Source organism: Hemitrygon akajei, chromosome 6 (genome assembly GCF_048418815.1).
Source record: "Hemitrygon akajei chromosome 6, sHemAka1.3, whole genome shotgun sequence".
Classification (NCBI taxonomy): domain Eukaryota; kingdom Metazoa; phylum Chordata; class Chondrichthyes; order Myliobatiformes; family Dasyatidae; genus Hemitrygon; species Hemitrygon akajei.
The window spans coordinates 183,612,603-183,639,560 of NC_133129.1; the positions used below are offsets into that span (position 1 = coordinate 183,612,603).

At 44.6% G+C, this 26,958-nt stretch overlaps 1 protein-coding gene across 4 annotated transcripts in view; it reads left to right on the forward strand.

Moving 5' to 3' along the window:
- Nucleotides 1–26,958, forward strand: part of btbd10b (BTB (POZ) domain containing 10b) — a 113,463-nt gene that overhangs the window by 81,149 nt on the left and 5,356 nt on the right. For all 4 annotated transcript variants that reach the window (XM_073049906.1, XM_073049908.1, XM_073049907.1 and 1 more), the window contains 2 exons: nucleotides 19,344–19,464; nucleotides 24,908–25,105. In XM_073049906.1, coding sequence (XP_072906007.1) covers nucleotides 19,344–19,464; nucleotides 24,908–25,105 — 319 coding nt within the window. The remainder of the gene's footprint in view (nucleotides 1–19,343; nucleotides 19,465–24,907; nucleotides 25,106–26,958) is intronic.

Here is a 26,958-nt window from a genome sequence, read left to right on the forward strand (position 1 = left end):
AAACAGCTACCTGAAAACGCTTTGCTATCTTCTTATAGCCTTCTCCTGCTTTGTGGGCATCACTTATTTTAATTTTCAGAGTGCTAGGCAGCTGCTTAGAGGAGCCTATGGCTGCTGATTGTTGGGACAAGGTTTGAGAGGTCAGGTTATTTATAAAGCTTTGAAATTTGCATCACCTGGCCTTTCCCAACGATGATTGTGAAAAAATCATAGCCCTAATAAGCTAATTAAGGTCTGAGACCTTGGTAAAAGTTATCTGAGAGCTCACATCTCTTGGGTTGCCCAAATTTTTGCATGGTGCTCCTTTCCCTTTTCTCACTCTAAAATTGTACAAAACAAGAATAATACACTAATCTTGCTTAAAATGTTGAAAAGAATGTTTCATCTTTAACTTTATGACTTTTGGAGATCAGTTCATCTTCTACTCACTTAACTATTCACGGAAACAGAAATTTTAACCAGGGGTGCCCAAACCTTTGCATGCCACTGTATGACAGCTATATTTTTAAGTGAGCTGGCTCTAACTACTTTCACACTCTTTCCATTTTGATTGCTATCTTGTGCTTCATGGTTTGACTTTTGTTCTTCCCTAGTTTGGCACACTGGTCACTGTGTGACCACTAAATTTAAACACTGGGAGGTAATGATGCTGTTGTGCTGAATGCTGGTGTGGCTGTGCTTGTGTTCAGCTTTAGTTTATTGTTGTAGAAAAGTTGTTACTAAACTGGAAAGAATTCAGAAAATACTTACAAGTATGAGGAAGAGCGGCTAGTCACAATCTTATTCCCAGGATAGGGGAGTCTAAAACTAGAGGACATAGACCTAAGGTGAGGGGGAAAGATTTAAATTTTCTTCATAATGGGGTGGTGGGTATATTGAACAAGCTGCCAGAGGAAGGGTAGAGGCAGGTACATTTAAATGGTTTAAAACTGATACTCAGGTATGTGAATAGGAAGAGTTTAGAAGGTAATGGGCCAAACTCAAACAAATGGGATTAGCATAGTTAGACATCTTGGTTTTGTCATGGAAACACTAAGAACACCAGAGAGACTTAAAGTTTTGTTTTAAGAGTTTATTAACATGATATCATGGAGAGCCTGCAGCAGTCTCCACCACCACCAATGATTTTTAGGTTATACAGAGCTCATATTTATACAACAAGACAAACAACTTTGCATAACTTTGTTTAGCATCCCACAGTCAGAATGTGATCAACCGTTTAAAAGATGTCATTTATTTCTGAGCATGAGTCTTAACAGGTCTCTCTGTTCCCTATTATCAGGACTCATAATTTACCCCCAGACACATCCTTCCTCCTGGTTGTAGGAGCTTAGTATCTTGTTTATTTGAATTCCTGGCGCTGCACTGGTAATCCAAGGTTATTTTCGACTCGCATCAGCACTCTTAAGTCCAGCTGCTCCAGAGTGGTCAAATATCCCATCATACACAAGTTTTGACCATTTCCATCACAGGTTTGCATGTGTAGGCTGGGCTGAAAGCCCTGTTTCTGTGCTGTCCAATTGTATAAATCAAATATTCATAAACATCTAACTCTTTTATGTAGTCTAAATTAAAAATATTGGACAAAAAATGAAATGCTGGAATCCGGCATTAAAAAAACAGTATTTTAGAGATACAGCTTGGTAACAGGCCCTTCCAGCCCAATGAGCCCTTGCTGCCCAATTACCACCCACATGTGTATGCCTTTGGAATGTGGGAGGAAACTGGAGCACTCAGAGGAAACCCATGCAGTCACAAGGAGAATGTACAAACTTGTTACAGACAGCGGTGGGTATTCAACCGGCTGGGTTGCTGGCACTGTAATAGTATTACACTAACTGCTGCGCTACCGTGGAATGAGAAACAAATAATGTTTTGGATTAGGACCCTTTGAACTGGGAAAGTGAGAAAACAGGTTGGCTTTAAACTGCAGAGTGGATGGAGGATAGGGCTCATCAGTACACAATTCAAATAAACTTTCTCTTCAAGCTTAAACAAAAACAGAAGATCCTCAACACTCAGCAGGTCAGGCAGTGTCCGTAGAGGGTGAAACAGTTAACATTTCCAATTGAAGATGAAGAACCAGAGTCAGGTTCATCGGCATATGTCGTGAAATTTGTTAATTTTGTGGCAGCAACACAATGCAATACGTAATAGAGAAAAAAACTCTGCATTACACCATATAATATTGAATAGTTAAGTAGTGCAATAAAAAGATTTTTTTTAATGTAGTGAAGTAATGTTCATGGGTTCAATGTCCATTTGGAAATTGGATGACAGAGGGGAAGAAGCTGTTCCTGAATTATTGAGTGTTTGCCTTCAGGCAAACCTCCTTGATTGTAGCAATGAGAAAATGGCATGGCCTGGGTGATGGGTGTCCTTAATGATGGACGCCACTTTTTGAGCATCGCTCCTTAAAAATGTCCTGGATACTATGAAGGCTGGTGCCTATGAAAGAGCTGACTAAGTTTACAACTCTGCAATTTACTTTGATCTTGTACACTAGACCCACTCCCACCCCATACCCCAGACTGTGATGCAGTCAGTTAGAATGCTTTCTGGGGTACATCTGTAGAAATTTGGTGACATACCAAATCTCCTCAAACTCTTAATGAAATATAGCAGCTGTCATGCCTTCTTTGTAGCTGCATCAGTGTGTTGGTCCAGGTTAGATCCTCAGAGATAATGACACCCAGGAACTTGAAATTGCTGTGTTGTACTGCCAAGCATTGTGGGCATACTGTGTTGGCATTAGGATGTGTGGCAACACTTGTGGGCTGCCCCAGCACATCCTTAGGTTGTGCTAGTTGTTAAATACAAATTAAGCATTTGACAGTACATTTTGCTGTGCATGTAATAAATAAACCTGAATCATTTTTTTTACAAGCCTCCACAATCTATGAACTCGCTTTCAAGGACTCTGCAACTCATGTTCTCAGTATTACAGTGGTTTCCAGATAATTGGAACACATTGGGACCAGTACATTTTGGCCCAATTAAATGGCCTCCCCAAATAGTTGAAGTTTCACAGAAATAGTTAAAAAGGTATATAAAAAATACAAACTAAATAACATTTAATGCACATAAAAGAAATACAGAACAAATTAGAATGTATCAAAACTGCAGTGCTATAAACAGTACCACAAACAGTAGTAAAGATGTGGTCTACAAATTACAATAGGAGATAGAAAATGCATGCCATGATAGTCATGGGGGATTTCAATATGCAACTAGATTGGGAAAATCAGGTTGGTGCTGGATCCCAAGAGGGAGAATTTCTAGAATGCTTATGAGATTTTTTTTTAGAGGAGCTCATGGTTGAGCTGAGCAGGGGATCTACTATTCTGGATTAGGTGTTGTGCAATGAACCGGATTTGGTTAGAGAGCCTAAGATAAAGGAGCCCATGGGGGAAAAGTGATCATTATATGATAGAAGTCACCCTGCAATTTGAGAAGGAGAAACTGAAGTCAGATGTATCATTATTACAGTGGAGTAAAGGGAATTACTCCCGAAGCTGGAGTAAACCCTGAGGACAAATCCGGAGCTGGAGTCCCTAAGGCAGTCCGCTGTTGCCTTCAACCTCGTTCTGGCAATTCCTGCGACGTCACTGTTGCCAAGCTGTATCGGCCCTTGCCCTTCCCTTGGACAATATTGGTGTTGTGGAGAGGGGAGACTTGCTGCATGGGCAACTGCTGGTCTTCCATACAACCTTGGCCAGGCCTGCGCCCTGGAAACCATACCAGGAGCAGATCCATGGTCTCGTGAGACTAACGGTTGCCACCATGAAAGGGAATTACAGACGCAAAAAAGAAGAGCTGGCCAAAATTAATTGGAAAATAACTCTGGCAGGGATGACAGCAAAGTAGCAATGGCTGGAATTTCTAGGAGCAATTCGGATATATACATCCCAAAGAAGAAGTGGTGTTCTAAAGGCAGAATGACTCAACTATGGCTAAAAATAGAAATGGAAGCCCATATGATAGCTTAAGAGAGGGCATATAGTAGAACAAAAATTAATGGAAAGAGGATTGGAAAGATTTTAAAAACCAACAGAAGGCAGCGGAGTGAGAGAGCAGAGTGGGACAGCTTTGACTCAACAGGCTTCGGCGTGAACCGGCAGAGGTGAGGGTAGGTTCCGGTAAGTTTTTTCTGTTTGTTTAGAGTAGAGAGAATGCCAGGCAGGATGCTGGAATGCTCCTCTTGCAGGATGTGGGAAGTCAGGGAGACCTCCGGTGTCCCTGGCAGTGACACCTGCAAGAAGTGCATCCAACTGCAGCTCCTAACAAACCGTGTTAGGGAACTGGAGCAGGGGCTGGATGACCTCCGGATCATTCGGAAGAATGAGGAGTTTACAGATAGTAGTTTAAGGGAGGTAGTTACGCCAAAGGAGCAGCACACAGATAATTGGGTTACCGTCAGGCGAGGGAAGGGGAAAGGGCAGGCAGAGCAGGGCTCCCCTGTGGCCATTCCCCTCAACAACAAGTATACCGATTTGGATACTGGTTGGTGGGGGGGGGGGGGAGGGGGCTGACATACCTGGGACAAGCAGCGGCAGCTGGATCTCTGACACAGAGTCTGGTTCTGCAGTTCAGAAGGGAGGGTGGAAGAAGGGGAGAGTGGTAGTGATAGGGGATTCGATAGTTAGAGGTACAGATAGGAGGTTCTGTGGTTGTAACAGAGACTCCTGGATAGTTTGTTGCCTCCCGGGTGCCAGGGTCAGGGATGTCTATGATCATGTGCACAGCATTCTGAAGTGGGAGGGTGATCAGCCAGATGGCGTGGTACACATTGGTACCAATGACATAGGAAGAAAGAGTGAGGAGGTCCTGAAGAGTGAGTAGAGAGAGCTTAGTAGGAAGTTAAAAAGCAGGACCTTGAGGGTGGTAATCTCAGGATTGCTCCCTGTGCCACATGCCAGTGAGGGTAAGAGTAGGATGCTCTGGAGGATGGACACGTGGCTGAGGAACTGGCATTGCTAGTCAGGGAAAATGTTACAGCAGTGCTCAGGCAGGACAGATTAGAGGGCTTGTCTACCGAGGCCATATGAGTGGAGCTGAGAAACGGGAAAGGTATGACCACATTAATGGGGTTGTATTTTTGACCACCCAATAGTCAGCGAGAATTGGAGGAGCAAATCTGCAGAGAGATAGCCGGCAACTGCAGGAAACATAAAGTTGTGATAGTAGGGGATTTTAATTCTTCACATATTGATTGGGACTCCCATACTGTTAAAGGTCTAGATGGGTTAGAGTTTGTAAAATGTGTCCAGAAAAGTTTTCTAAATCAATATATAGAGGTACCAACTAGAGAGGATGCAATATTGGATCCCCTATTAAGGAAACAAGTTAGGACAGGTGAAGTGTGTGTAGGGGAACACTTTGGTACCAGTGATCATAACACCATTAGTTTCAACTTAGTCATGGATAAAGATAGATCTGGTCCTCGGGTTGAGGTTCTGTTACGTAACTCGTAACCAGGTAACTTACCAGCAAAGATAGCAGGATCAGCTGAGTCGGATGCTACTATTTTCAAATGTTTTATTCAAAAAGGGGCACAAACGTATGGTTAATACAAAACATTCAAAACACAAGCTCGATCGTCGTCTAGGGGTAATGTAGATTTTATATCGTTCGCTGGATATCTAAAAGTCTTTTAGATCACGGCAGTTTCACTTAGTTGCCGGCGGAAGTGTCGCGTTGGTGCACTTTTGTTAGAAAGACAGAGAGAGGGATTTAAGAGTTTACCCGATCAGGTTTCCAACCTGGAGTAGTTCAGTTTGTCGGAGCCTCGTTGGGGAATGAACGCTCATCGGTGGCCTTCCCCTGTAGCTAGGCCGTCTTCCGTGGTGAAGTCGCCAATCCCAGGCAAGGGAAGGACGCACACGACCCCACCACCGGCTGTAGCTATTAAAACGCTGTCGCAGGATTTCTAGCGTTTCTCCTTCGTGTGTTTCCTTGGTGTCTCCTTGGTGCGTCTGAGGGTTGTCCCCCCCCCCCACCCCCAGACCCTCCTTTATACTTCTTCATGGGATCGCAGGTGTCAATCAGGTTGCAGGTGATGCGATCTCTCTCTTAACCAGCCCACTTTGCCCGAGGGCTTTTCACGTGGTCTCCATGAGACAATAGTCAATGTCGCCTTTATTCTGCTTCTCGGGAGAACGTGATCTTCCGCACGTCTCCCTCTCTCTCTCCCATTTCCTGTGTCTATTCAGCACGTCTCTCCCCCTCTTGGGTCAGTTGACCCCCCCTTGACTAGGGCTCTTGCGATTCTCATAAAGGAGGGGGCCGAGGTCATAACACCTCCCCCCATAGCAGGTTTTTTACCAGCGGTTAAAAACAGGTTGGTACAGGACTTTTTTTTTTGAATCTACATACTACACAAGCTTTTCTCTTCACAGAGTACTACCGTTATACATTCAAGTCAGTATCTAAACAGGTAACAAGTACAGTGCCCCTTTCTTTAATACCTTAACCTCACGTGCCATACTAAAGTCTGGTAGCATCAAACTTCAGCTCAGTAACCACCTTATTTATTTGCTTTCTTCAGCAACATAACTAAGGAGGTGTGATCTTAGCTTAGGTGCATCTACAAAAGTTTATACAAATACTAATCGTTTCGGTCGTGGTATTTCACCGGCAGGTCTCCCAAGGGGTGGTCTTTATTATTCACAGGCTTTGGCGCGAACCCGTACAACCGGCGTTGTGATTTACAAAGGGCATTTCTATTACCCATCGCCTTTTCCCGGGGAGTCCCCCCGTGGGGACTGCGAGTAATTTGGCAAGGTACTCTCCCGCCTTTCCTTCCCACAAGGGTTATTCTCTTAACTCCGCGTCCACCCAGGTAGTTAGCCCTTCTGCCAAGACCATACAGGCTGATGTGTTTCAGGGCGAACCTTTCCCCCTGGCCGCATTTAAATTTCGGCTTCCTCGCAGCGCTTTCTTGGATAACAGTAGCGTGTGAGGCACCTTTACATTCCAAATCAACCTGTAATCGGTGCGTAGGCATCATTTTAGACTTTAACCTTTTTCCCTTCGAGTTGGGAACTACAGATTTACCGTTCTCCCCCACAACAACAGTTATCTCCCCATTCATAAACTCCACATTAACTCTGAACACTCCCCTCAGCACAACCCTCTTGGGACTCGCACTCCTCAAGGTTAACCCTTTCTTTTCCGAACCAAGTCTATCTGCTCCAAAAGGACGACCGTCTCGTCCAGCTGAGTCAAATACCTCAGCTTTTTTCTGAGCTCCGTGACTAGGTTCAGCACCACGTGCGTCCCCATCTTGGACACACTCAAACTGGACATTGGCCTCTTCCAGGCTTTCAACACCCGTACCTTTTTCACATTCTAACGTCCCCCGATCCTTCCAGTTACTCTCTAGGCAGCCCCCTGTTGGGGAAGGCACAACCCTGCGAGCTGAAACAACCTCCTCGGCCATTTCAGCTGACTTCTCCTCAGCAAGGATACCCTTCCTCTCTAAGACTGCCCTCATTTCACTCTCGGGACCATCAGGAACACCTTTAGAACTCTCAACTTCTCCAAACAATTCTGCCAAACCAGACAGATCAACCATGTCCAATTCTGGACCTTTTAACAGCTTTATCCATTTCTCATCTTTATTTCCTACCTCGAGGACCTTTTTCTTCGTTAAGGAAAGACCTACCTTCTCTCCCCTACCCCCTTGTACGTTACTATTCCCTGTTCTACCGCCCTCGAAACCCTCGTGGCACAGGGTCGGTAAAAACGTCTGAGTCAATTTTAAACTGCTCGCTTTCTCAGCTGCGGTTCTCAACAGCTGCGGTTCTCAACAGCTGCGAGTGTCCGCGCATGCGGGATAGCTCGGGGACTCTATGGGCGGGGCCTCAACACGCACCGGTCGGCGGGTCATAGTCATGGCTGACCAAACTTTTCCTCCTGCTAAATCGTTTCCAAGGAGGACATCCACATCAGTTCTCGGGAATTCTGATGGCACCCCCATTTCAACTGATCCATACACTTGCTCACAATTCAAAATGACCCTACGCAAAGACACCCTTTCTGTCCCTTTTCCTATTCCTCTCAGGGCTACCTCACCCGTCGGAGGTCCGAATTGTAATACGTTACGGCTAATTAATGATAGCTCCGCCCCCGTGTCTCTCCAAATCCGTACGGGGATAGGCGGGTCCCCCTTCCTCACAGACACGGTTCCGTGTGACATATAAATCTCCGACCCCTCGCGCTCTCTGCTCCCCTGGGACCCTCTTGCCGATTTTCTGATTACCACTGCACACCCGATAGGAATCGCTGCTTTCCCTCTCTCTGGCTCCTTTCTTGGAGCAAAGCATTTAGATGCAATATGACCCACCTTCCCACAATTAAAGCAGGTTAGACCAGGGGGTCTCCAGGTTTCCTGTCTGTTATCCTCACTTTTTCTGCTAGCTCCCGGCGGGATCTCCGCCTCAGCCGGCGGGCTTTCCCTGCCGTTCCGACGGTCTCTCGGGAAACTTTTTGGCGAGGAAAACTTTGTCTTGTGGGTTAGGGCATATTCATCTGCGAACCTAGCCATCTCTGAGATGGACTGATTCGTCCTCTCATTTAAATACATTCGGATCTCTTCCGGAACACAACCTTTAAATTCCTCAATCAAAAATAACTCCCTGATACACCCATAGTTCTCGGCCACCTTTTCCGCGGTGCACCAGCGATCCAAGAGCACACCCTTCTCATGGGCTAGCTCGGTATATGTTTGATTCCACCCTTTCCTTAAATTTCGGAACCTTTGTCTATACGCCTCAGGTACTAACTCATAACCTCGGAGAATGGCCTCCTTTACTTGGTCATAACTCCCTTCCCTTTCCGGGGGCAGCGCGGCATATACCCGCTGTGCTTTCCCTGGTAACACACTTTGTAACAACGCCACCCACTGCTCTCTGGGCCACTTCTGATTCACTGCCACCTTCTCAAAAAGCAAGAAATAACTATCAACATCCGTCTCCTCGAACGGGGGGACTAACCTCAACGCCCGACTAACATCAAACCCCTCCTCTCTCTCTTGCCCTTGAGCTCTTCGCTCTTGCTTTCGCCTGTCCAGCTCCAATTCATGGCTCCTTTGTTTCTCTTTCTCTTCTGCTTCTAGCTGCTTTAGCTGGAGCTCATGACCCCGTTTCATCTCTAATTCCTTTAGTTTGAACACATGCTCCCTTTCCTCAGCCTTTTCCTTTTCCTTTGCAGCTCTTTCCTCAGCCTTTTCCTTTGCCTTTGCAGCTCTTTCCTAAGCCTTTTCAGCTGCTTCTAGCTGCTTTACTTTAAGATCATGGTCCAACCTTGCTTTCTCCACCTCTGCCTGATCTGTCCCACTTGCTAATCTCTTTTCGGGGATATTTTCCAAATCCTCAGCTGCAAACACCTTCTTCCCAACGTAATGCTGTTGTATGACCCTTCGCACTTCCTGCTTTTTCAGTGCTGGCTTCACCGCTGTGAGGTCTAACGCCTGCACCAAATTTACCAAGTCTGATTTTGTAGCCTTCCCTAGCGTCTCTACCGTCGGGTTTCTCATAAATTCATCCACATCCATCTTTGCTGGTTTCCTGTCTGGCTACCTGCGTAACCAGATTTAAGTTTGACTTACAGCCCGATTCACTGACCCTCCCCTTTGGTTTCAAATCCGGGACGAGAACCCCACTTGTTACGTAACCTCGTAACCAGGTAACTTACCAGCAAAGATAGCGGGATCAGCTGAGTCGGATGCTACTATTTTCAAACGTTTTATTCAAAAAGGGGCACAAACGTATGGTTAATACAAAACATTCAAAACACAAGCTCGATCGTCGTCTAGGGGTAATGTAGATTTTATATCGTTCGCTGGATATCTAAAAGTCTTTTAGATCACGGCAGTTTCACTTAGTTGCCGGCGGAAGTGTTGCGTTGGTGCACTTTTGTTAGAAAGACAGAGAGAGGGATTTAAGAGTTTACCCGATCAGGTTTCCAACCTGGAGTAGTTCAGTTTGTCAGAGCCTCGTTGGGGAATGAACGCTCATCGGTGGCCTTCCCCTGTAGCTAGGCCGTCTTCCGTGGTGAAGTCGCCAATCCCAGGCAAGGGAAGGACGCACACGACCCCACCACCGGCTGTAGCTATTAAAACGCTGTCGCAGGATTTCTAGCGTTTCTCCTTCGTGTGTTTCCTTGGTGTCTCCTTGGTGCGTCTGAGGGTTGTCCCCCCCTCAGACCCTCCTTTATACTTCTTCACGGGATCGCAGGTGTCAATCAGATTGCAGGTGATGCGATCTCTCTCTCAACCAGCCCCCTTTGCCCGAGGGCTTTTCACGTGGTCTCCATGAGACAATAGTCAATGTCGCCTTTATTCTGCTTCTCGGGAGAACGTGATCTTCCGCACGTCTCCCTCTTGGGTCAGTTGACCCCCCCTTGACTAGGGCTCTTGCGATTCTCACAAAGGAGGGGGCCGAGGTCATAACAGTTCTAAATTGGAAAAAGGCCAAATTTGAAGAAATGAGAAAGGATCTAAAAAGTGTGGATTGGGACAGGTTGTTCTCTGGCAAGGATGTGATTGGTAAGGGGGAGGCCTTCAAAGGAGAAGTTTTGATCGTGCAGAGTTTGTATGTTCCTGTCAGGATTAAAGATAAAGTGAATAAGAATAAGGAACCTTGGTTCTCTAGGGATATTGGAACGCTGATAAAGAAGAGAGAGAGAGATGTATAACATGTTTAGGTAACAGGGAGCAAATAAGGTGCTTGAGGAGTGTAAAAAGTGCAAAAAAAATACTTAAGAAAGGAATCAGGAGGGCTAAAAGAAGACATGAGGTTGCTTTGGCAGTCAAGGTGAAGGATAATCCAAAGAGCTTCTACAGTAAGGGATAAAATTGATCCTCTTGAAGACCAGAATGATCAGCTATGTATGGAACCAAAAGAAATGGGGGAGATATTAAATGGGTTTTTTGCATCTGTATTTACTAAGGAAACTGGCAAGGAGACTATGGAAATAAAGCAAGCCAGTAGTGAGGTCATGGAACCTATACAGATTAAAGAGGAGGAGGTGCTTGCTGTCTTGAGACAAATCAGAGTAGATAAATCCCTAGGACCTGACAGGGTATTACCTTGGACCTTGAACGAGACTAGTGTTGAAATTGCAGGAGCCCTGGCAGATATATTTAAAATGTCAGTATCTATGGGTGAGGTGCCAGAGGATTTCAGGATAGTTCATGTTGTTCGTTGTTTAAAAAAGGCTCTAAAAGTAATCCGGGAAATTATAGACCAGTAAGTGTGATGTCAGTAGTAGATAAATTATTGGAAGGAGTACTAAGAGATAGGATCTGCAAATATTTAGATAGACAGGGACTTATTAGGGAGAGTCAATATGGCTTTGTGCGTGGTAGGTCATGTTTAACCAATCTATTAGAGTTTTTCGAGGAGGTTACCAGGAAAGTGGATGAAGGGAAGACAGTGGATGTTGTCGACATGGACTTCAGTAAGCCCTTTGACAAGGTCCCGCATGGGAGATTAGTTAGGAAGATTCAGTTGCTAGGTATACATGGAGAGGTAGTAAATTGGATTAGACATTGGCTCAATGGAAGAAGCCAGAGAGTGGTAGTGGAGGATTGCTACTCTGAGTGGAGGCCTGTGACTAGTAGTGTGCCACAGGGATCAGTCCATTGTTATTTGTCATCTATATCAATGATCTGGGTGATAATGTGGTAAATTGGATCAGCAAATTTGCTGATGATACAAAGATTGGAGGTGTTGTGGACAGTGAGGAAGGTTTTCAAAGCTTGCAGAGGGATTTGGACCAGCTGGAAAAATGGCAGATGGAGTTTAATGCAGACAAGTGTGAGGTATTGTACTTTGGAAGGACAAACCAAGGTAAAACATACAAGGTAAATGGTAGGGAACTGAGGAGTGCAGTAGAACAGAGGGATCTAGGAATACAGATACATAATTCCCTAAAAGTGGCATCACAAGTAGATAGGGTCATAAAGAGAGCTTTTAGTACATTGGCCTTTATAAATCAAAGTATTGAGTATAAGAGTTGGAATGTTATGGTGAGGTTGTATAAGACATTGATGAGGCCAAATTTGGAGTATTGTATGCAGTTTTGGTCACCTAATTACAGGAAGGATATTAATAAGGTTGAAAGAGTGCAGAGAAGGTTTACAAGGATGTTGCCAGGACTTGAGAAACTGAGTTACAGAGAAAGGTTGAATAGGTTAGGACTTTATTCCCTGGAGCGTAGAAGAATGAGGAGAGATTTGATAGAGGTGTATAAAATTATGATGGGTATAGATAGAGTGAATGCAAGCAGGCTTTTTCCACTGAGGCTAGGGGAGAAAAAAACCAGAAGTCATGGGTTAAAGGTGAAGGGGGAAAAGTTAAAGGGAGCATTGGGGGGGCTTCTTCACACAGAGAGTGGTGGGAGTATGGAATGAGCTGCCAGATGAAGTGGTAAATGCAGGCTCACTTTTAACATTTAAGAAAATCTTGGACAGGTACACGGATGAGAGGTGTATGGAGGGATATGGGACAGGTGCAGGTCAGTGGGACTAGGCAGAAAAATGGTTCGGCACAGCCAAGAAGGACCAAAAGGCCTGTTTCTGTGCTGTAATGTTCTATGGTTCTGAAGTCATAAAGAAGGAAAATATGGAATATGAAGATAAGCTCGCCAATACTATTAAAGAGAATACCAGGAGATTCATCACATACATAAAGTGTAGAGAGGCGAAATTATACAGGAGTGGTAGTAATGAAGGACAAGGAAATGGCAGGTGAACTGAATAAATATTTTGCATCGGTCTTTGCTGTGGAAGACACTAGCAGTATGCCGGAGGTTCGAGGGTGTCAGTGGGCAGAAGTCAGTGAACTATTACCAGAGAGAATTTTCTTGGAAGACAGACAGGTCTGAAGGTAGGTAAGTCACCTGGACCAGATGGTCTACACTACAGGGTTCTGAAAGAGATGGATCAAGAATTAATTGAATCTGACATGATTCTGGACGAATGGGAAAATTGCAAATTTCATTCCACTCTTCAAGAAAGAAGAGGGGCAGAAGAAAGAAAACTAGAAATGTTAGTCTGACCTAACAGTGGGAAGATGTTGGAGTCGATTGTTAAAGCTGTGGTTCTGGGGTACTTAGTGGTACGTGACAAAATAGGCCATAGTCAGTATGGTTTCCATGAGGGGGAATCTAGAACATAGAACATAGAAAACATACAGCACAAAGCAGACCCTTCGGCCCACAAAGCTGTGCTGAACATGTCTCTACCTTAGAACTACCTAGGCTTTACCCATAGCCCTCTATTTTTCTAAGCTCCATGAAGCCATCCAGGAGTCTCTTAAAAGACCCTATTGTTTCCGCCTCCACCACCGCTGCCGGCAGCCCATTCCACACATTAACCACTCTCTGCGTAAAAAAAACTTGTCCAATATCTCCTCTGTACCTACTTCCAAGCACCTTAAAACTATGCCTTCTCGTGCTAGCCATTTCAGCCCTGGGAAAAAGCCTCTGACTGTCCACACGATCAATGCCCCTCATTATCTTGTACACCTCTGTCAGGTCACCTCTCATCCTCCGGCGCTCCAATGAGAAAAGGCCAAGTTCACTCAACCCATTCTCATAAGGCATGCTCCCCAATCCAGGCAACATCCTTGTAAATCTCCTCTGCACCCTTTCTATGGTTTCCGCATCCTTCCTGTAGTGAGGCGACCAGAAATGAGCACAGTACTCCAAGTGGGGTCTGACTAGGGTCAACATCTTATCTGACAAATTTGTTGAAATTCTTTGAAGAAATAAGCAGGATAGACTAAGGAAAATTGATGCATGTTGTATACTTGGATTTTCAGAAGGCCTTTGACAAGGTGCTTCACACGAGGCTGCTTAATAAGTTAAGCAGTGGCTGATAGGCAGGAGGGAAAGAGTGGGAATAAGGGGAGTGTTTCTGGTTTGCTTCTGGTGACTAGTGGTGTTCCACAGGAGTCTCTGTTGGGGCTGCTGCTTTTACATTATATGTCAATGACTTGGATGACAGAATTGATGGCTTTGTGGCAAAGTTTACGGAGAATACAAAGATAAGTGGAGAGGCAGGTAGTTTGGAGGAAGTAGAGAGTCTACAGAAGGATTTAGACAAGGAGAATGGGCAAAGAAGTGACAGATGAAATAGTGTCAAGAAGTGTACGGTCATACACTTTGGTAGAATGAATGAAAGGGTTGACTATTTTCTAAATGGAGAGAAAATTAAAAAATCTGAGGTGCAAAACGGCAACTGTACTCTAGATGCTACCTAGCCTGCTGAGCTCCTCCAGCATTTTGTGTGTGTTCCTCACAACTTCTATAAACTTTTCCCATCTAACTTTAGGTACACATATTCTGGTATTTGATGTTTCTTCCCTGAAGACTCCTAACTGTCCACCCTGTCTGTGCTTCTTAGGGTTGTACATGGTGACATATATGTACTTTGATAATAAATTTACTTTGAACTCTGAAACATCCTGTACTTTTGTTTTTGATCATTTATTAATGCCTATCTTGACATTTTTGTGTCTAACCTTATGTTCTCTCATTATGTAAGCTTTCAGGTTCACAATCCTCTGCATGCAGTTAGGTACTGACTAATCCAACAGCAGCCTGCTGTACTGGAAGAGAATGGTTCATGCCGTTAGTTGAAGTCCCTGTTAGAAGTTTTTAAACATCCGCAGAATCTCGTGCATTACATTTTCTCCTATTTTGCAACAACCATGTCTGAGATGTATTTGTTGTTTATTATAATTAGTAGGAACTTGCACTGTACTTCAACCACAAAACAACAAATTTCACAACATACTATATGTCAGTGATAATAAATCTGACTTATCTTTAGACTGCTGCATGTGCTTCCTGTCAGTCTTATTGTATTTATAATGGGTAAATTGGTTTATTGTTGGCATGTGTAAAAGGGTCAAATGTACCGATTGATGTCACAAGGTGGTGGCACGCACAGATGCGGCAGCAACGCTGGCTCCAACCAGCGGTGAACTTCTTCCTGCTCATCTTTTCTTAGACTAAAAATACTACTCAATGTTATGAACATTAAAATCTGCAAGTCTGCCTTTCTAGTGAGAGAAATAATGAAGGTGCTGCCTAGTTATGGACTAATGTAGGGAGTGAGCTCTCACTGCACCGCGGTCTACTCCAACTACTTGGGGAAACGACAGTGAGAAGTGGTGCGCCCGAATACAGAAGTGTAATAAGCGAATTAAAGTGATACTTGAAGCAATTCCCTGCAGGCCACTTCTCCTGTCGATTCTACTCCCTGATGTCCAACTGCTGGAAAATAAACTGGATTATTTATGTCTGCGTCTGAATCAGTGGGTGCTAAGAAACTGTTGCACACTCGCCTTGACAGAAATGTGGCTTCAAGATCCCATTCCAGGCTGTAGAAGTTTGTGCATCGCTCAGGCTTCGGATGGGGGGGAACAGGACAACTCTGAGGTTTGCAAGAGTCACACACTCCTGAGCAAACAGGAAGACACAGTGCGAGTACTCACCAAAAATTCACAACCACCTTTGTGACACCTGGCACATGTGCAAGATATACAAACCACAACAGATTGCATGTCTACCCTTAGTGATAGTGACACCACTTGTACTGAGGGCCTGAATGCCTTCTATGAATGGTGTGGCATTGAGCAAAAGCCCCTCTCTTTCTGAGGAACAGATAGCCTGTCTAGCCGCAGCCAAGGAGAGGAGGATCCTAGCCATGGTAAACCCACACAAAGCTGCAGGGTCTGGCAACGTGCCTGGTCAGGTGTTGAGGGACTCTGTGGACCAGCGAACATCCCTGTAGGCTTTAAGGCAACCACTATCGTTCTGGTACCCAAGAGGACAATGGTAACAGGCCTAAATAATTACTGCCCTGTGGCACTGACTTCACCAATCAGGAAGTGCTTTGAACAATTGGTAAGGGATCAAATAAAATGATACACTGGAGCATTTTCAGCTCACCTACTGCTCAAATCAGTCCACTGATGATGTCATAGCCTCAGCCCACCGCTCTGTCTGTTCCACCTAGAAAATGATGCCTCATATGCTAGGATGCTGTTCATTGACTTCAGCTCAGTGCTTAACATAATCATCCTTCAGGCTGCTGGGTAAATTGTCCTTGCTGGGACTCAGAACCCCTCTCTGTAACTGGATTTTGGATTTCTTAACGGAATGATCCCGTCAGAACGAGTTGGCAACAACGTGGCAAGTTCCATCACACTGGGCACTGGTGCTCCTGGGGTTGTGTGCTCAGACCACTGCTGATGCATGACTGCATGGCCAGATTAGGCTCAAAACAGCATCATCAACTTTGCTGATGATACTACTGTGGTTGGCCTCATCAGTAACGGTGATGAATCGGCATACAGTGAGGAGGTGGAGAGGTGGGAGAACAACAAACTGAGTGCCAATGTGGACAAGACAAAATAAATGATTGTGGACTTCAGGAGGGTAGAAGTCAACCACTCTCCATTGTACATCACTGGCTCTGCAGTGGAGATAGTGAAAAGTACAAAGTTCCCTGGTGTGCACATAATGGATGATCTAACCTGGACCTACAACATTTCCTCACAAGTCAAGAAGGCGCAACACGTCTACACTTTCTGAGGAGGTTGAGGGACGCAAGGCTCCCCGCCCCCATTCCAACAGCACAGTTGAGAGTGTCCTGTCTGGCTACATCATTGTGTGGTTCAGAAGCTGCAAAGCAACAGACCACAAGACCTTATAGAAGATAGTTAAAACAGCCGAGAGGATCACCGGGGTCTCCCTCCCTCCTAATTGTGACATTTACCAGGAGCATTGCAGACAAAGGGCCTGAGGCATTGTTGAGGATCCCACAATCCCTTTGACCCACTACCGTCAGGAAGGAGGTACAGGAGCATCAGGACTCAGACTGCCAGACTGGGTAACAGCTTCTTCCCTCAGGCTGAGACTAATGCCCTGCCACCACCGAAGTTTCATCACTATGTCCAGCGAGCTGTTTACTGTTAACCTGTGCTGCATGCAATTTGAATTATATTTTACTAACTTATTTATTTTTGTTTTTATGTGCTGTGAGTCTGATATATGTTGTGGGTGCACTGTGGTTTGGAGGATTGTCGTTTTGCTTGGTTGTGTATATGTACAGTCAGATGGCAATAAACTTAAACCTGTACCGTGAAAATCTTGGTTTGGCACACAGAAAAGCAATAACAAAGTGCAGAGAATGGTGTTACAGCTACAGAGAAAGTGCATTGCAGATAGATAGTAAGGTGCAGGGCCATGACGAGGTAAATTTGTAAAGTCAGTAGTCCCATCTTTTGGTGCTAGAGCAATGCGGGATCAAAGCTCTGCCTGAGGTTGGTGGAGCTGTCTTCTCCTGGCACTCCATCTGTTGGTAGGGCAATGTAACTGCAGTGTGACATTTACAAAGGCTGTTTCAATATTAAACATAGTAAATAAATCAATCACAGTAACAAGAAAGTAAGGAAAATTGTAGACACGTTCAGACATATTAGTGTCACAAGAGTGATTCCGGGAATAAAAGGGTTAATGTGTGAGGAGCGTTTGATGGCTCTCGGCCTGTACTCATTGGAGTAAAGAAGAATGAGAGGGGGGTCTTATTGAAACCTACCAAATATTGAAAGGCCTAGATCAGAGGTTCCCAACCTTTTTTTATGCCGTGGACTCCTACATAACCAATAACCAAGGGAAACTCCTGACGAAGATAGAAAGGTTGTTTCCTATAGTGGAGTAGTCTAGGACCAGAGGGCACAGCCTCAGATAGAGGGGTGTCCATTTGGAATAGAGATGGGGAGGAATTTCTTCAGCTAGAGGGCGGTGAATCTGTGGAATTTATTGCCATAGATGGCTGTGAAGGCCAATTCATTGGGTATATTTTAAAGCAGAGGTGGATAGGTTCTTGATTAGTCAGTGTGTCAAAGGTTATTGGCAGAAGTCAGGAGAATAGGGTTGAGAGGAATAATAAGTTAACGATGGAATGGTAGAGCAGATTTGATTGGCCTAATGGCCTCATTCTGCTCCTATGTCTTATGGACTAATTATCTGTAAACCACATTTGGTATCAGTTTTCTCTTTGCAGTAGATTGACTTTGAAAGATGACTTGTGGGACTAGCAACACACCATTAGATTTCCCTTGGGCTCAACAGAGTTTCCATTCTGACCTTGGACTTTATTGTCTGCCTGCATTGCACTTGCTCTGTAACTGCAACACTCCATTCTGCTTTCTGTTACTGTTTATCTTGTACTACCTCAGTGCACTGTGTAATTTAATCTGTATGAACAGTATGCAAGACAAGTTTTTCCTTGTATCTTGGTACATGTTGCAATAATAAACCAATCTCATTTCCAATTAAAATTGTTTACTTCTCTTGCTGTTACAATGCCATTGAACTGTCGTCTAGTAAAATAAAATGCATTCTTGACCTCATTATGGCCTTGCACTGTCTGCCTGCACTGCACTCTCTGTAATTATAACACTTTACTCTGTTATTGCTTCATCTTGTACTGCCTGGATGTACTGATGTGATGAAACGATCTATATGAACGGCATGCAAAACAAAGTTTTTCAGTGTACCTTGGTACATGTGATAATAATAAATCAATTTACTGATTTTAAATACAATCACACGGACGGGAAACTGGAACAAATCAGAGAGTCAAGCAGCATCTATGGAGGGGAACAGGCTGTCACTATGTCGGGTCAAGGTCCTTCATGTATACTATAGATAGAGGACGGATCACCGGAATAAAAGGGAAGGGGTGTGAAGCAAGAGCTGGAGGAGATTGGTGGATCCAGGTGAGCAGAGGGACAAGGGAATGCTAGGCAGGTGGAGGAGGAGAGAATCATATCAGACTCAATCGGGTTTATTGTCGTGAAGTTTGTTGTTTTGCAGCAGCAGTACAGTCCAATACATAAATAAACCATAAGATGGTCCATTCTCTAGTTCTTAACAACTTCGATCTATCACTTCCAGGCTTCATACTTCATCCCCCTTTTGACTCACCTGTCACCTGCCAGCTTATCCTTCTTCCCCTTCCTCCTTCCTTTCCAGTCCTGCTGAGGGGTCTCTGCCCAAAACATTGACTGATTATTCCCTTCCATCGATGGTTGACCTGCTGGGTTCCTTCAGCACTTTCTGTGTGGTGATGTAGTGTTCAAGGTTGATGGACTGTTCAGAAACTGGGACAGCAGTTTTGCAATTCAGATGTCATCCCCTCCGTGCCTGTGGCTTTTAGTGCTGTTGCCTGTGGGTTCTTGCATCTTTTGATCAGGCACTAACAGCAAAATCTTGTTACCTTCGGTTTCACTTACCATACTAAATGTTTACTTTTCCAGGATTATTACAAGACGGGGATCATCCGCTGTCCAGATGGGATCTCGATTCCTGAACTGAGGGAAGCCTGTGACTACCTCTGCATCTCCTTTGACTACAGTACCATCAAATGCAGAGATCTCAGTAAGTCATGGTCATAGAGTGCTATATGTACAGTAGAGTGAGCTACACTACGTGAGAGCGATCTCCGCTGTGCCACAGAGAACAAGCGGCAGCTGCTAAAGGAGAGACTGAACAGCCAAAAGACCCAACCACCACCACCACTTACTCTTGCCCAAACTGCAGCAGAATATGTGGATCTCGGATCACCTCAACGGCCACCTGAGGACCCACCCATAAACATCCCCTTTGGCGAACTTCGTACCCAACTTGAGTGTTCACACTACTGATGTGCTACAGCACAGAAATGTCCTATCTAGCCCATGCCAGACTATTATTCTGCATAGTCCCATTGATCTGCACCATAGCCCTTCATACCCCTCTCATTCATGTACTTATCCAAACCTCTGTTAAATGTTACAGTCAAACCTGCATCTACATTTCCACTGGCATCTCGTCCTACACTCGCACACACTCTAAGTGAAGAAGTTTCTCCCTTGGGTTCTCCTGAAATCTTTGTGGGTTTCAATATTTCCTTGAGAGTCCGTCATACGTACATTCATAGAGTCACAGAACATGTCTTCTTCTTAAGTCTGTTACGTACCAGCAGCAATAGATTACACAATGAGTCAGGTTTCAATGTTAAAAACCATGATCTTTATTACTATCTACTCAAAATGTAGAGAAATAAATGAAATAAACAGAAGTTAACAGTGTATTGAGTGTATATGTGTGTGTGGCTCCCAAACAGTCAAGTTTAGGAACAATTATTTAAGTCTTAAAATTCAGATGGCAAAGTAGAAAGGTCTAGTAATCCATGGAATAAGTGATGGGAGAGATTAGTAAATCCACGTTAAAATGTAGAGAGAAGGCAATTACGAATGATTCCACAGGTTCCACACTGGGTAAACGAAGTAACAGTCGCCGAAGTTTTTATCCGTCGAAATGTCTTGTCCATACTGCACCAACCGCCACAGGAGCCTTGCACAAGGACACACACACTGCCTTGGCTGAGGCTCGAACTAACGACCTTCAGATCGCCAGCCCAAAGTCTTAAGCACTTGGCCACACACCAGGTGACAGTCACAAAATATCCTTTCTTCCAAGTGGTTACCACATTACACACCCAAATCCAGGTAAGGGTTAACAACCGTGGTCCCACAGGATATTCCAACAAAAATCCACATACAGATTATATGAAGTGACAGTCACACATCCAATGCATGGTGTGCCGTTGATCAATCCAATCTTTCGGGCATGGGAAAGTATCAGACTTTACCCATTTTTAAACAAGCTCCTTACTGGCAGCTTGTAGTCCAAAGCCTCTGCTTACAACTGAAAATCCCAGCGGTCTGTCGCAGCTTGTTATACTGATATCATAGTCCCACCTCATTCAGGTGTCACATACGGTGACACTCACAGTAAACGAAACCCGTAGGCACGTAACGCCTCCCCCCAAAGAGGAAAATTCACTCTATGGGGCAGAGGCCACGGACAGTAGATCACCAGAGTCGTCTGTCTTGCACTGAAGGTTGATTGACCCTGTGGCTTTCACTTTCACCACCTGACTTCACACATCTTCTAGAAGAAGCTCTTTGGACCTTTTGGCATTTTTGTAGCTCTGCATTTTTATGGGATGGAGTTGCTAGCCCCATGCCCAATCCTACTTTGCAGCTGCTCTTGGGACTGGCCATGGCAGAGTTAGTCATAAAACACTACATCATAGAAACGGGCTCTTTTCGTCCATCTAGTACATGTCAAACCATTAATCTGCCTTGACCCATTGACCTGCACCTGTACCATAGCCCTCCATACCCCTCCATACCCCTCTCATCCAAGTACCTATCCAAATTTCTCTTAATTGTTGAAATCGACCCCACATCCGCCACTTGCGGTGTCAGTTCATTCCACACTCTTACTACCCTCTGAGTGAAGAAATTCCCACACAGTTAAAGTCTCACTCAATCTCAGTGGAAAAAGCCTGTTAGCATTTACCCTATCTATACCACTCATAATTTTACATACTGTCTTTCGGCTGAATTTGAATATCCAAATGTTTACAGTGCCTATAAAAAGTATTCACACCCCCTAGAAGTTTTCATGTTTTGTTTTTTTACAACATTGAATCACAGTGGATTTAATTTGGCTTTTTTGACACTGATCAACAGAAAAGAACTCTTCCATATCAAGGTGAAGACAGATCTTCACAAAGTGATCAAAATTAGTTACAAATGTAAAGGGGATTTCTTTTTCTTTGTTACTGTGTATGTAATCAAAATGGCTTCTTTGTTTTGTTAAAAGTAGAAATGCTTCTTTATTATGAGAGAGTGCTGGAAGCTTGTTTGGGTTAAAATTTACTGATAACGAGAATTGTGTTCCTTTGTAAACCAATTGGGATTAATGTGGTTCTTTCGTCTGAGTCTGTAAGCGATTGTTGGCGGGCTTTTGGGGAGATTGGCGTGAGGGGGTGAGAGAGAAAGGACGCGATGCTGTAAACTGGGCGAGGAATGGACCCGGGGGGGCGGGGGGGGTCCGAGGCCAGGAGGTACCCCGAGGAGAGGAGGAGAGGAGACGAAGATAGATGTGTTTGGTAGACCACTTCGGATGGTCCTGAGCTGCGAGTCGAAGAGTTCGGAGGGGGTTACATTGTGGGGTGCTCATCCGGGATTGATTTCTGTGGAAGCTGTGTGATCGCCCTCTTTAAATTATGTCTGTGGCGAAGAGCTGGTGTGCCTTTGCGGGTGTGCGATTGCTGGTTATCACTGCATGTGTGTTGGGTGGGGTGGCTGTTGGTGCCCCAGAGGGCGTTGTTCGAGTTCTGACTAGTGTTGACGAAATGGTGGTGGGACCATGGGTTGTTGGCACTGTTCGGAGAGTGAGGAGTGACAGGTTGGGATGTTTCAGCAGTGGTAGGCTCCGCCTGGTTGTTGGAATAATGTCCAGCCCTAAAGGGGCGGAGGCGTGGGCGGAGCGGAGCTCTCAGTTGTTGGGTGAATGGCAGTGCTTGGCTGAGGGAAAGCGACAGGGATTGGTTGGAAGTTTGAGTAGGCGGGCTGGTGGCGTGGTTAGAACCGTCGGGTACAATTACTGAAGTCTTCTGGCCACCATTCGACCCCCTCCGAACTCCTCGACTCGCAGCTCAGGACCATCCGAAGTGGTCTACCAAACACATCTATCTTCGTCTCCTCTCCTCGGGGTACCTCCTGGCCTCGGAACCCCCCCCCCCCGGGTCCATTCCTCGCCCAGTTTACAGCATCGCGTCCTTTCTCTCTCACCCCCTCGCGCCGATCTCCCCAAAAGCCCGCCAACAATTGCTTACAGACTCAGACGAAAGAACCACATTAATCCCAATTGGTTTACAAAGGAACACAATTCTCGTTATCAGTAAATTTTAACCCAAACAAGCTTCCAGCACTCTCTCGCAACAAAGAAGCATTTCTACTTTTAACAAAACAAAGAAGCCATTTTGATTACATACACAGTAACAAAGAAAAAGAAGAAATCCCCTTTACACAAATATAAAACACAAAATAATTGACTGCTTTAAGTATTCACCCCCTTCCAATTAGTATTTAGTAGATGCGGCTTTGGCAGCAATTACAGCCTCAAGCCTGTGTGGATAGATCTCTATCTGCTTCAGTGTTGTAAAACAATAAAACATGAAAACTTCCAAGGGGGGTGAATAATTTTTATAAGCACTGTATCTGCAATAGGGATGACCAGTATGCATTGAAGTGATGCAGAATGTGCCAAATTGTATAGAGTTTGAAGAACATGAGGGTGGTGAGTACATGGAATGAGCTGCCAGAGGAAGGTGTTTCTGCAAGGTCCAATGGGTATCATTTAAGAAGCAAGAAGGTAGATACATAGAGGGATGTGGCTGAGAGGAATGTTGGACAAATGCAGGAAGTTGGGGATGGGCACTGTGGTTAGCATGGACAGGTTGGGCTGAAAGGCCTGCTGCCATGCTATAATTGCTGAGAAGCCTGGCTGCTCTTCCAAAGAGTAACCCATTCATAGTCCTTTGATCTCCCACCATTGAACTAGTGAGGAGGAGGAGGAGGAGGAGGAGGAAGTTGAGGGGTTAGATTCTGTGTAGACTTGATTCTTCTTTGTGATTCCTGACTGAATGCAAACATTAAACATTTCTGATTTATTTTCAAAATGACTTTTTGCAACAGAGTTATCCTTGACAGTTACTTGCAGCATGCAGCATTGTAATTAGCGTAACACCTACAGCACCAGCGACCCGGGTTCAATTCCCACCACTGTCTGTAAGGAGTTTGTATGTTCTCCCCATGACCACGTGGGTTTGTCATTTACTTTAATGACATCAACCTGAGTTTGTGTGAGATGAGAGAAGCTTGGGTTGATAATCTGCATAACTGTGCTACGCTTGTGTTCACCTGATCTGATCTTAATATGGTTATGTAGATCCTAGATCGGCCTCTACAGATACCTGAGGATCCACCAATAGACAACCCCTTAGGAGAGCATCATACTCGACTCAAGTGATCGCACTATTGCACTGAGCAGTCAACGTGTACAGTAGAGATCACTCTGGTGGAAAAGCACGGGCACGTACTGTGGATTCGTTGTTACAATAACACTTTCCCTCTCTTTTCCCTTTCCTTTTGCTCTACTTATTTAATTTGTTTTTTTATAAGTGAGTGAGGCCTCCATCAGTCTGGGTCAACCATGCTTGCTGTCTAGATATGCAAACCAGGGCAGTACAATATGGAGAGCAAGATGCTGTCTATGTGGCAAGCTCCCCCTCTCCGCACGCTTGAAGCACCCAAGGGAATGGTAGGGACTGATGTATTTTGTCACCAGCAGCGATGCAAGAGTTGCCAGTCAGCAATGAATTCAATGCACGACTCCCTTGGGGACTCTAGCTCCGGATTTTTCCTCAGCGTTTACACCTGAAGCCTTCTCCATAAGTGGGTGTAGTTGCAAGCCAGTGAAGGTTTGACGCCAGAGTTTTCCTTCTCCGAGATGAGCTAAACACAGCTGATGAGCTCTATCCACCAGTAATCTACTTTTCCTCCTGGTTCCGTCGGGCTTAGTAAGTAAGCCACACGTAAAGGCCAGGAGCTGGACTGGTTGTCAGAGGCTATTTGAGATGCTCACCATTGGGAGCATTTAATAGGTAGTGGGAGCTTATCCCCATTGCCACACCCGGCTATAACAACCGTAAGGAACCTTTTGCTACTTATTGCAATTTACAGTTTTTGTTATTATTTATTGCAATGTCCTGCTGCTGCAAAACAACAAATTTCAGGACATATGCCAGTGATATTAAACCTGATTCAGATTCTGATCTACAGTGATCTTATTGAATTACAGATTAAGCTTAAGTAGTCTTTTCCTCCGCACTGGTTTGAAAGTTGATATGTAAATGGCCTGAGCCTCTGGTTTCTGTGTGAGGTGCTTACTGGCTGGGTTTTTTTTTTGTTGTGCCTTTCAGGTGCTCTAATGCATGAGCTCTCCAATGATGGTGCCCGCAAGCAGTTCGAATCTTACCTGGAAGAAATGATTCTTCCACTGATGGTGGCGAGTGCTCAGAGTGGCGACCGAGAATGCCATATTGTAGTCTTAACAGATGATGATGTAGTCGACTGGGATGAGGAGTATCCACCACAGATGGGAGAAGAATACTCACAAAGTAAGTTGGCGATGTTATGTACAGGTGACATTTCAGTTACAGAAATTTGCCCTTACAGAATTCACGAATTTGAGATGCAGAGTAAAATTTGCTTTCATGGTATTTGTGTGCATGTGGGGTGTGGCTGACAGGTTAGAGGGCAGGGGGTTGTATGGAGTAGATAAATCAACATGATTTTGTTTTTTAAGCTCATACTTCCTGACACGTGTGATGTATAAGCCCATTCTGTAGGAGTGCAAGGGTCACCTGTACTTATAGGATCTTGGAGGTGATTATCACAATAATATTAATCTTATTATTATTCACCCTTAAGAGCTCACTCTGAGGCACAGTTATTCAGTGACATGCTGATTTGCTCTGCCTAATTCTGTTTGCAATTTTGTCCTTGGTTTAGGGTGATCTTGTTTTCCTGTATTCAGTTTTTTTGAAATTTAAACTCTTGGTTGTTGGTCTCCTTAAGCTTCTTTGAAAGCGTACTTTGGAATGATGTGATAGGAAGCTGTTGCTGAACTTATGTGGTGCCAGCAGTTAGATGTGCCTAATACACTTAGATTAGTGTCACTACCTCAGTTCCTTTGTGCAGATGCCCTCAGTAACTAACTCAACTCCGGGTGTGAACATGCTAGGCTTGAGTTTGACTCTGAAAACCTAGTCCAAGGTGTAAAAACCAGAAGACTCTAGTAAGAGCAGAATTAGGCCATTTGGCCCTTCAAGTCTGTTCTGTTATTCCATCATGGCTGATTTATTATCATTCTCGTACCCTATTCCCCTGCCTTCTCTCCGTAAACTTTGATGCCCTGACTAATCAAAAACCTATCAATCTCTGCATTGAATATACCAAATGACTTGATCTCTACAGCTCTCTGTGGCAATGAATTCCACAGATTCACCACTCTCTGAAATTCCTCCTCATCTCCATTCTAAAGGCACAACCTTGTATTCTGCAGCTGTGTCCTCTGGTCCTGGACTCTGCCACCATTGGAAATATCCTCTCTACATAACTGAGCATCAGTGTGTCTCTCTCTGTGCCTGTGCTTTTGTCTGTTTGACTGTCCTAAACACTTCACTCTCTCCCTGTCTGATGGAATTGGAATTGGCTTATTACTGTCACATGTACTGAGATCTTGCATTCAGTTCATACAGATCAGATCTGTACACTGGGCATTGAGTTAGAACAAAGGCAACAATAACAGAATGCAGAATAAGTTGTTATGGTTACATAGAGAGTGTAGTACAGGAAGACAGTAAGGTGCAAGAACATGCAGTAAGATTTTCTTTGAGCAAATTGGGAGGCGAAGTCATTATATTTATTGTATTTTTGAGGTATAGCATTGGACATGCCTTCCTGGCCCTAGTAGCCATATCGCTCAGCAACACAACTTTTTAACACTAGCCCACTGCTGGCAGAATTTGCAATGGCCAACAAACCTACTGGTCATTACAGCTTTGGACTGTGGGAGGAAACTGGAGCACTCAGAGGAAGCCCACGTGCTCATGGAGAGAACATACAAACTCCTTACTGACAGTGCCATAATTGAACTCTGAACTGTGGAATGTCCCAAACTCTAAGAGTGTCGCACTAACCACTGCGCTACCATGGCGCCCTAATAGCGGAGGTTACAGCAGAGTTGATGGGTTCTTGATTAGTAAGGGTGTCAGAGGTTATGGGGAGAAGGCAAGAGAATGCAATTGGGATGGAAAATGTATCAGCCATGATGAAATGGCTTAATTCTGCTTCTATGTTGAATGTTTGGTCTTATTTGCCCAGCTTGATCAGGGCTTCAGAGATTGGGGAGGAGAGAGAACCAAGCTGAGAAAATGAGGGACTGTGTATATAATCATTAACCGTACAC